General features: G+C 35.6%; 2 protein-coding genes across 2 annotated transcripts; one reads left to right on the top strand and one right to left on the bottom strand.

Annotated features, from left to right (window-relative positions):
- Positions 1 to 3,033: 3,033 nt before the first annotated feature.
- On the bottom strand, positions 3,034 to 6,310 carry LOC120155003 (receptor-like protein EIX2). Its single transcript, XM_039166597.1, has 2 exons — positions 5,651 to 6,310; positions 3,034 to 5,503 (listed from the first exon to the last, which is right to left on the bottom strand). The coding sequence occupies exons 1-2, from the start codon at positions 6,308 to 6,310 to the stop codon at positions 3,215 to 3,217; spliced, it is 2,949 nt and encodes a 982-aa protein (XP_039022528.1). The 3' UTR covers positions 3,034 to 3,214.
- Positions 6,311 to 6,755: 445 nt separating this feature from the next.
- Positions 6,756 to 7,043, top strand: LOC120155002 (pentatricopeptide repeat-containing protein At5g48910-like). The gene has a single exon (XM_039166596.1). The coding sequence runs from the start codon at positions 6,756 to 6,758 to the stop codon at positions 7,041 to 7,043; it is 288 nt and encodes a 95-aa protein (XP_039022527.1).
- The last annotated feature ends 4,412 nt before the right edge of the window (positions 7,044 to 11,455 follow it).

Below are 11,455 nucleotides of genomic sequence, written 5' to 3'. Positions count from 1 at the left end.
CAGAATAGTTAATGCAGAAAAATACAGTGAGAAAATAAGCACATCAGATTCTTACTTGTTCCTTCAGTGCCTCCTCGGAGGATTTCAGAGTTTGAAGATAATTTAGTACTAACTTAGGTTCTACAGAAACCGAACAAAAAATTGCTTCATCAAAAACTAGTACAAATAAAATGATCTATATTTAATAAAACTTCTAACTGGAAATGCTGATACCGATCTTAATTTATGAAAATAAATATGGGAAAACTACATGAAAAGAGATGCCAGGAGCTATTCCAGCTGGTATGAAGGGCTCATTCTGAAACGCAGAATGACATTTCTGAATCTCAGATTTTACATCTTCAAGCTCCGACTAATACAGAAAATATCATAAAAATAAATTGAAATAAGAAGAGGTAAAGAGGAGAAAAAACTGATCACAGTTTAAGACTAAATCTAAGAAAGCTCAAGTAATTAGTACTAAATTCTTCAACCATGAAACTTATTCATGGACTAAGCTAATTCCACATGCCCATATGAAATATCATTTCAAAGTTAAAGCAACAGAAAGAGCTAACAAGTCCTAAACACAACTTCCCATTCTAAACCTATTAAAAAGAGGAAAACCATAAGTTAAGCAACAGACTGAGGGGGAAAGGGGTTAGATTAAGGAAACACACACTAAAGAGTACCTGAAGATTGAGCCTTGAGGAGAGACGATGGTGATCAGAGGAGCGACAATGGTGACCGGAGGCGCGATGATCCGGGCACCGAGTTGGAGAAGATGTTGTATACCAAAATGAGGAAGAAGAAGTTCTAAAGATGTTGAAATGAAATTATGGATCGGGGAAGAGGTTGACATATATTAATACTTTTGCGGCGTTTCTCCAAAAACGCCGCTAAAGTACGCATTTTGTGGCAGTTATCTACAAAATGCCACTATAGTACGAGTTTGTAGCGACGTTTCTTTAAAAATGCCACTAAAGTACGCGATTTTACGGCGTTTGTTGAAAACCCCCACTATAGATGAACCCTATTGCATCGTTTTTATACAAATGCCGCTAAAGTACTATTCTATTACGGCATTTTATACAAGCGCCGCTAAAGTAATACTTTGTCACGACGTTTGTTAAGAAACGCCACTATGAATGAACCTATTGCAGAGTTTGTATAAAAAACACAACTAAAGTATAACTCTGTTGCGGCGTTTGTTGAAAAAAGTCACTATAGATGAACCTTATTATGACATTTTTATACAAACGCCGTTAAAGTTACCATTTGTGGCGTTTGGAATGTAAACGCCGCTATGTGTTTAAAGTTAGTGATGTTTACTCTCAAAATATCGCTAAAAACACTATTGTAGAATAGTTTTGTTGTAGTTATCATATGGTGATTAAAATACAAATGGAGCAAATTTGGGGGTTAAAATTAGAAACTATGCCCACATTAAACCATGAAACATTATAATAACCATATTCCAAACATTAATGTTAAGATAAACCCATACATTTGATTTAAATAAAAATAAAATCTAAAATGATATGTCAAAATAAAATGGTTAAATTTTGGGATTAAAACACAATCCGGAAAAATTACAAGTTAAAAAATAAAAACATCAAGAAATTAAAGATAACAAAATATGGGACCGAAATGAAATGCGTGAAAATATGAAGGACAAATTCAAAATCTTGAAAATACTTGACCCGGGGACCTCAACGCAACACTATGAAGCTAAAGGGACTCTTGCACAATTAACTCTAACTAACCGGCTACTCCCAAAACGCCGTCGTTTTAGTGGAAACATATATATAGTGGGTAAAGATGAAACCCTAATCCCATTTTGCATAATTTTTTATTATAAAAATTCTCTCATCACCGGAGCATCTCTCCTCATTTTTTTTCACCCTCAGCAAAAGAACAAGCTGCCACCGTGCTTCTCCACTCCGGTTGGCTCCGATAAGGGTTGCAGAGACTACCCAGAAGCCTAAATGACACGAAAGCTTCCCCCTTTTACTCAACAGTAACCCTTGAGAGAACGCTACCACCTCCCTTGGCCATAAATCAGCCAACCCATGCTACGACCACCACCAGCGGTGGTCGGGTTAGACAAAACCTAGACCTATACCTAAAAATTGACTTCTCTTCTACCCCAAAACTCCCAAAATCAACACATGCAAGCTTAGATTCGACCCCTCATCTTCTACCTTTAACTGCCGAAAGGCTCAACCTTTTTGCTACCTCGACGACTGACGACCGACGGGACCGAAGCAAAACCCAGGTAACGAGATCTACCCTTCTGCCTCTTTCTATTATTTCAAAACAACACATGCACATCAAAGAAACTCAAAAAATTGGAAAAAAAAAAGACTAAGGATATCTTGGAAAAAACGGAAATGTTTGTCTTGGTTTTCTTTTGATTTTGAAAAAGGCTCTCTCTTTACACTTGTTTCTTGGTTTATCGAATAGGAGAAGCCTTTCTCGTGGTTTTGTTCGAGGGATTTTGTAGTGATCTTAGTGTTAGATATAGAGTTATTATAGCTGCCTATAAGTTGGTAGACTAAGTAGATATGATCAATTGACAGTTAGTTTAGTTTTGATGGTCACGTGAATTTGTTAGAAGTCATGTCAAAAGATTATGATTTTCAAGTTGTCAATTGGAATATGTTAATACAGTAGGTCCTTCATTCTCTTTTGATATATTTCATGAAAATTTTGGACCAATACTTCATAATTGCTACAATAAAAAATAGGAATACGTGTGTTATGTCATGTGATGGTTTCAACTCTCATTTTAATATATTAAATAAAAAATTTAAACAAAATATGAACTCGTAAATATATTAGATCATCAAAACACATAGAAATTTAATCAAAATATATACAAATTTATGTTCTAACAATAAATATTTAATTTAATCGTTAAGAAATTTTGACTAAATTGTTGAGACATGATATATTGTGATATGTGAAATATATTATTCAATTTTAAGAGAAAAAAGTCACCATGATCGATGTATTGTTTTATTCAATTTTTAACAAACACACTTCATCCATACTTCAATATATTACACAAACTACAAACACACACAAACCTTAATTATACTTGCTATAACTTTTTCAATCACACATACTTTGTCAATAAGTTACACAAACTACAAACACACGCAAACATTAATTATACATTTTATTTGTTTCCTCTTGGAACTAGATACATTTTATTTGTTTCCTCTTGGAACTAGATACATTTAGTAGCCCAAAACACATACACCTTGTTACCAATATGCTCCAGCTTTCCATAATATGCATGCCTCCATGACCTGATGAAAAACAGGGGAGCCACTACTCCCCAAAATCCCATTACAAACCCAACAACCATACTCACATAAAACCCGTTCACTTTACTTCTTCCACTGTTTTCTCCATTCTTTGAAGCATCAGTAGGAACACCTTTAGTGCTGCAGCTTTTACTCACAGGAGGCCCGCAGAGATGATTGCCCATGAAGGAAGAGTTTTCAAAGCTTTGAAGCTGAGTAGCTGTTGGGATTTGTCCCGTCAGGTTGTTGTAGGACACGTTGAAGTGATTCAAGAAGTTCAAATTTGAGAAACTTGAAGGGATTCCACCATGCAAATGATTCATCGACAAATCAAGTGATTCTATCAACTTCAAGTCGCCAATGCTGTCTGGTATATTTCCTGTTAGGAGATTCCTTGAAAGATTTAATGACAGTAGCCCAATGAGAGTTCCAACTTCTTTTGGGATTTGTCCTGTAAAACTATTAGCTGAAAGGTCTATGCTTGTAACAAGTCCCAGTGTGGTACTATACAAGTCCTCTCGCCCTTTCAGAACCAATGACGCACTCATCAAAAAATGGATGGTTTCTGTATTACTATAGAATGTTACCCCTTCGTAATAGTGCTCACTTTGTTTTTCTTTAATGGCCATTGCACTTAAATTTCTCAAACATTTTGGAATAGCTCCTGAAATGTCGTTGTGTCCAAGGTCCAAGATCTGAAGAGATTGAAGTGCGCAAATTTTATGAGGGATATGCCCAACAAAGTTATTTGACCGGAGGCTTAGTACCATAAGGTTAGAGAGCTTGTCACAAATCCATGCAGGTATTCTTCCACTGAAATGATTTTCACTGAGATCAAGAAGAACCAAATCCCTACAACTTCGCAAAGTGGAGGGTAATTCTCCAAACATGCTATTGTTCCGAAGGTTTAGCATTTGAAGACTTGCATCTCCCAAAGATGGGATTCTTCCTGTCAAATTGTTGTTTCCCAAATTTAAGATCCCTAACTTCTTCCAACGATTCCAGCAATCCGGAATTTCTCCAGAGAGAAGATTTGTATCAATGTGAAGAACAGACATTGATGTCACTGATGAATTGCAAACAAATTCAGAAAGAGATCCTGAAAATAAATTCCTTGAAAGACTAAAAAATGGGTCTGGAAATGCATCATAGAATTGGTTTGACAAAAGTCTTGGCAGCGGACCAGAGAATCGGTTTGAACTCAGGTCGACAATGTTTCCTACTGTCAAATATGGAATCCCTCCAGTAAGTTGATTAGAGGAAAGATTTAACATTTGAAATTGAGTGGAGAGGTTCAAAAACCAAGTGGGCACGACGTCCGCTATTCCCGCATGAGAGAGATCTAAAGAAAACAACTTCTTTTGGAACTTCAACCAATGGGGAAACTTGGGGCCAAGATGCCAATGACTCAATAGGATCATTTCACATTGAAACGGAGGAATCCAGCTTGTGTTTGGTTCAAATCTCAACTTGTTTTCGGATGCAGACAACGTTGACAACTTTGTGAGATTAGAAAAATGAGTTTCTGATACATCTCCTTCCATTTTATTTTTCCCAATATTTACAACTTCTAAATTTTTCAACTGTCCAAAACTTGGAGGAAGAGGACCATTTAATTTATTTTTCCAAATATCTAGAGTTTCTAAATTTGCCAATTTTCCAAAATTTGGAGGAAGAGTACCATTTAATTGATTTTCTGAAACATCAAAGACCTTCAAAGATGATAACTCTCCTATCGACAATGGAATGGGACCAGAAATGTTGTTTTTAGCAAGGTAAAGATAAGCTAAAATTTTAAATTGCCCAAGTTTATGAGTTAAATGGCCAGAAAGTTGGTTATCTGCCATACTCAATGACTCTAAGCTCTCCAAACCGCATTTAGACAGACTCTGTAGGATTTCTGATACGTCTTGCTCAATTCCATTAGATGACAAATCAATATCCTTCAATTTGCAAACATCTCCCAAAGAGGCTGGTACTTTTCCTTGCAGCTCATTATATGAGAGCTCAAGGTGAGTAAGAGAGCTCAAGTTTCCAATTGCATTCGAAATTTCACCTTGTAAATAGTTACCAGTAAGACCAAGGGATTGAAGATGGTTTAAACTATACAAGGAGATGGGTATGGATGAATTGAGCGAGTTGAAACTAAGATCAACAACTTTAAGAAACGACATGTTCCCAAAGTAATCTGGAATTGGGCCTTCCAAATAATTTCCTCTAAGATCAAGCGACACAAGACCATGAACACCAAATATCCACATTGGAACTGAAGATAATCGGTTCAAAGAAAGATCAAGAACAACTAATGATTTGTTAGAATTAACAATGCTGATCGGAGATGTATCATCTTGTAACATGCAACCAGACAAGTGCAACTCTAACAAAGAAGGAAGATTGGATATTGTTACCTGCAACCAATCAGTTGCCTTACCAAGATGAACGCCACTCAAATCAAGATACCGTAAAGAAGAAAGTCCAGAAACCCATTGAAGACTTTTCACTTCTTCCGAGAAATAATTACCTCCGAGGTCGAGATACTGCAACTGTGAGAGATTCCCAATGTTACGAGGAATGGCTCCCAGGAATAGTGTTTGGGAGAGGTTAAGATATGTTAAACTCCCCAGCAAACCCAAAAACTCAGGGATTTGAATGCTTCGAAAATCGTTATTGCTCAAGTCAAGCCAATTGAGATGATGCAACTCCAGCAGAGAAGGATTGATTTTTCCTCCTAGAGCTGAACGACCGTAACTTTGCCGTCCGTCAGGAGGAGACAAGAGCAGTTGGGTGACGTGACCTGTTGTGTTATGGCAAACAACATCATTCCATTCACAGCAATCCCCACCTTTAACCCAGGAAGATAGCCTGTTTGAGGGATCGATCAGATCATTTTTCAACTTCAAAAGAGCGTCTCTCTCACTTCCAATGCAAAGCACATTGGAATTGCCATGGCAGAAGCTAACACAGGCAGCTGCAATAAGAAGAAGAAATGGGAATAAGGATATTGTAAGAATTGTCATGGTTGCAATTGCATTGTAGTAACCTTTTCTAGCAACTGCAAATATATAGAGTCATGCTAAAAATAATATGGCAGACAGCACGCGCAAGGAACTTTCACTTGAATAAAATAAATTCCACTAAGTCAAGTCAACTAAGAGAGAAGAAATTCCACTAAGGCAAGTTAACTAAGTCACTGCCAAAGAGGTCAAGTCAACTAAGTCAAGTAAACTAAGTCTACGGAATAAATTCCACTCCTACGGCATGGCTATCCAACTAAGAGAGAAGAAAATAAAATTACATAAAGTTTGAAATTTATTTCATAATTTAATTATTAAAAAATTTAATTTATTTATAACTTCGATATTAAAATTTTAAGTATGTTTGATAATTTATAGTTAAAATTATTTATTATATATATATGCAATTGCAAACAGGTGGATTGATGTTGAAGTGGTGAGAAAAGCAATGAAGAACAAGGGAATGAGGAAAGAACCAGGGCCTGGAATCAAAAAGATAAATGTTATGGTATCTGACATGGGAAACAAGTTAAAGGAGGCAGAGTACAGAGCAGACACTTCTGCATTCCTGAAAAACATAGACGAGGAAGAGAGAGAGACCGCATTTAACTATCACAGTGAGAAAGTGGCAATGGCTTTTGGCCTCATTAGCACAGCCCCAGGGACTCCAATTCGGGTTGTTACAAACTCTGAAATCTCAGAGTTTGTAACGATTGTCACACTGCAAATAAGTTGATGTCTAAAATAAATCAGAGAGTAATAATAGTACGTGATCGAAAGCGCTTTCACCACTTCAGAGAAGGAACCTGTTCCTGTGGAGATTACAGGTAGCACTACAGTTGAGCATGTATGTTTCAAGAACACAGTGAAGAGATGTGCAGTACAAAGTAAATGGAAGGGAGATTGCAATTCAGTATGTCTGTCTGTTTTTCACCTGTTATTAAAACTGCAGTCATTGTGTAGACACCTATTTTTTTCGGATCTATAAAAATATTATATTATATTATATTATATTATTTATTTATTTATTATTATTATTATTATTATTATTATTATTATTTATTTTTTATAGACCCCATGTTCAACCAACTAAACCACTAAATACCCACTAAACCATTAAATACCCACTAAACCACTAAACACCTAACTACCAACCCCACCCACCACCTAGCACGTCTCTCCTCAAAAATGAAAGTGGGGTCTTTGGCTGCCTATTTAAAATCAACTTTTGACTTTTACGGGGACTAATAACAAGGCAGAAAAGGAATTGAAGGGAAGAGACCATCGGTTTCAGGTGGACCTTTGTATTCTTGAACGTTCTTCCCTCCATTTCTCAAAATTTTGAGTGTGGGGTAACCCCTGACATCATATTCACTTGCTAAATCTCTGTTTGCTTCCTCATCGGCATCAACTTTAGCTAGAAAGACTGGAGGGTCGTGTTTACTCAATATGGATGCTGCTTTCTCATACTCGGGAACAAGATGCTTACAGTGACCACACCAAGGAGCGTAAAATTCGACGACCATAAAATTGTGCTTACTAACAGTTTCAGTGAAGTTGGTGTGATCCAAAATCAAAACGAACTATTTTTCTTCCGATTCAATGCTATCGTCGGCTGCTATCGCCAATAAAGAGCATAAGATTTCGGCCATGGTTGCGCTCATAGCTAAGCCGGCAGCTACTGAATTAACCCACATCAAATACTGTTGTGAAGTGAGTAAACCGACCGAACTGCTCTTCACTCTGGTCATCAACAATCTCGCATATGCCCAGGATTTTGTTTCCATCGAAAACATCATGGAAAATCTCAAACGCGAAAAAGCTTGTCGTTTATCCGGTGATTTCTTCTAGAATGTGGTTAAAAAATATGGGCACGTCAGAGGTCGAATCATACGGACGATCGATTTTAGTATGCCGGAACAATGGACTTGGCCTGGTGTAAAGACCTTCAATGTCGTATTGAGCTTACTCGTGAATAATAAACTCTTTGATGTTGTTCACGAGGTTTATGTGAAAGCTCCCGATTTAGGTATTGAAATCGAAGTTTGTACTTTGGATATTTTCATTAAAGGGTTGTGCAAAAATGGGAAACTGGAGTTTGCATTCCAACTACTCGATTAATTTCCTAAACAAAGGTGTAAGCTGAATGTTAGGACTTATACGTTAGTGCATGGGTTGTGTGAGAAGGGGAAGGTCGAAGAAGCAATCTGTTTTTTTAGGTGAGAGTGCAAATGAATGGAAAAGCCACATGATTTTGAACCATTGGTAAATTCTACATATGGTCCTTCAACCATTATGGGTTTTATCTTATTTTATTACTTTTATTTTTTATTTTATTTATTTTATTTTTTTTCTTTGATTTATTTAATATTTATTTAATACTTTTTATCTAATATTTTTTTGACCTTTTAGGAGATTTTTTTATCGATCAAAGTTAAGCAATTTGAATCGGGTTTTTAAATTTTAATTTTTCGCAATTAAAGACAACCGACAAATTAATTGATACCGAAAGGGCAGTTCAAGGGTGCTAATCATTCCTTGACTGTAACCGACTCCCGAGCCCGACATATTTCTGGTAAGATGCAGATTAGGTAAAAATCGAGATATCCGATCAACTCTTTTTATTTTTAAAATAAATAATCGGTGACGACTCTAATCCATTTTATTCAAATCGAAGCCCAATTTTGAGCCCAACCAAAAGACGACCGCGACACATTGGATCTGCACTTGATGTACTGAGCCCAGTAAAGATATTTTTTGAAGAATTTAAACCAACTGAAGGAAACATGATGGAAAGTAACCAAGTATCGTGAATTCTTTCGATTAAAAAGGTTCCAAACTTGAAGAGTATTACATTCAGATTAACAGATGATCAATCAATGATTTCAAATTGCTTTCTTCATAAGAGTTTGTCGTTACCGTCTTTCGGGTAGGCCCGGAATCGAGCTTCGACTTAAAATATATTAGAGCCGCCACCGATCATTTTTTAAAGAAATTAGGTTGACCAGACACCTTAATTTACCCTCTTGTCTGATATGCGTTTTATTAGAAATATGTCGGATTCGACAATCGATTACGGTCAAGAAAGGATTAGCATATTTGTACTGCCCGTTCGGTACCAATTTAATTTATCAGTTGTCTTAATTACGAAAATTAAAAGTAAAATTGAAATTTAAATATTCGATTTGAATTGATTATCTTTGATCGATTGAAATTTACTCCTAAAAAGTTAAAAAATGTTAGATTAAGGAAAAAAGGGTTAAATTAAGAAATCAAGAAAAAAAGTTTAAAAAATGTTAAGAAAGAAAAAAATGAAATAAAATCAATAAAGTGAAAAAATATTAAATCTTTTTTAAAAAAGAAAAAAATAATAATAAAATAAAAGGAGGAAAATATTAAATTTTGAGAGAAATAAAAAATATAAAAAAATGCTAAAAGAGAAATTAAAAAGTGCTTTAAAAAATAAAAAAGGTTTTAAAAAATGAAATCAATGACTAGAAAAAAAATTAAAAGGATCAAATTAAAATAAATTGAATTTTATTAATCAAATTAATTCTAAAAAATGAGTTGTATGAGAAAAACAAAAGTTAGGAACTGAATTGCAAAATGTAATAAATATAATAAAGGACTAAATTGAATTAATTGAAAATTCAGAGGCAAAATTGTAATAGGCAACCAAAATGAACTGCGCATCAAAGTCCAGGGAATGCGGAAATGATTTAACTTTCTTGTATTTACAAACTGGTCCTCTGTCTATATATACCCAAAACTAAAAAAAAAATCATTTTTAACCAAAAAAACAAAAGAGCTCTAAGAAAGCTCTCCCCCTTTTACTTCTCCGGCCAAACGTCGGCCACCTTTCGACTAAGCCTCCCGCTGCCAACCGCCACCGCTCTAGCGGTCGAAAAAAATCATACTACCCAAAACGTTCTCCTCAACCTCGGGATCACCGAACCGAAGCTAAAATCCTGCAAAAACACCCCAAATAACGTAGATTTATACCAAAATATTCGTTTTTTACCTTAGTTAGGCGGTGGCTTTTCGACTTCTAATGGCTTCCTCTTCTCCGACGAGGCTCCCTCGCACTTCTGCCGATTCTCGGTGTGGCAAAGCTTTGCCCTTTGGTTTCGATTTAGAGAATTTATGGCTTTATTTTTGTGAGGTTTTTTAGGCTTGGCTGTTTTCTGTTTTCGGCCGAATATGGCTTGGGTTTTTTCGTAGTTTTTTGCTATATTTTTTAATGTGGCTTTGTTGTTTATTGATCTTTGGTTGCTCGTATTTTTGCTCGGTTTTCTCTATGGTCCCCTTTACTTGGCCTCACCGGTGGCTTTTATAGCCCCAAGTTTGGCTATTTTGAGTCCCAAGATGGACGGGATTTGTGTGGGTTTGTGATTTTCTGGGTTGTTCGTGTTTTGTTGGGTTAATCATTCCTATTTTGTCTCGAAACGTTTCTATATGCATGTTGTTCGGCTGAGATTTTCGGGATTGTTCAGTCCCGATCTCAACCGGTTATTGGCTTATGATTTTCACGCTTTACGCGTGACTTCCAGGCGCCGCATGTGCGACGCCATTTCTATATGATCTAGGGTTTAAAAACCCTCAATTTGGACCCTTGATTCATGTCTGATATGATGTCTGAGATGTGTGTGGCGCGCCTGGTTAATGTGTGCAAACCCTAATGAGCTTGTGGGATTGGTCATGCATGCATGCTTAAACGGGCTCACCTGCTTGGTCAGACTTGTGAGTTTGGCTGGGTCTTGATGCTAATCGGACTCTTCATTGCTGCCTTGGACTTAGACCTCTAAAAAAATGAAAAAAATAATATTAACAACAATATAATATGACATATATAATAAATAATAAATAATATAAATAATATGTATACTATATTTATTTTAGAAACATATATTATATTTACAAAAAAAAACCATTTTAAAAACTATGTACTATATGTTTTCATAAATATTTTAAAACTATATATTATATGTTTTCAAAAATACATTTTCAAAAACTATATTATATATATGTTTACCAAAACCAATTTTTTAAAAAACTATATATTATATTGCTTTCAAAAACTATTTTCTAAAAGTTATATATTATATGTTTTTCAAAAATATTTTTTAAGACTACAGTTGCCCCTCTATG

Source organism: Hibiscus syriacus, unplaced genomic scaffold (genome assembly GCF_006381635.1).
Source record: "Hibiscus syriacus cultivar Baekdansim isolate YM2019G1 unplaced genomic scaffold, ASM638163v2 tig00111157_pilon, whole genome shotgun sequence".
Lineage (NCBI taxonomy): Eukaryota > Viridiplantae > Streptophyta > Magnoliopsida > Malvales > Malvaceae > Hibiscus > Hibiscus syriacus.
This window is presented reverse-complemented; position numbering and strand designations above follow the sequence as displayed.

Coding starts and splice junctions, on each gene's coding strand:
- LOC120155003 (XM_039166597.1), bottom strand. CDS start 6,310: ATGACAATTCTTACAATATCCTTATTCCCATTTCTTCTTCTTATTGCA. Junction 5,504..5,650: donor AGTTGCACTTGTCTGGTTGC/ATGTTACAAGAT, acceptor CTTAGAGGAAAT/TATTTGGAAGGCCCAATTCC.
- LOC120155002 (XM_039166596.1), top strand. CDS start 6,756: ATGAAGAACAAGGGAATGAGGAAAGAACCAGGGCCTGGAATCAAAAAG.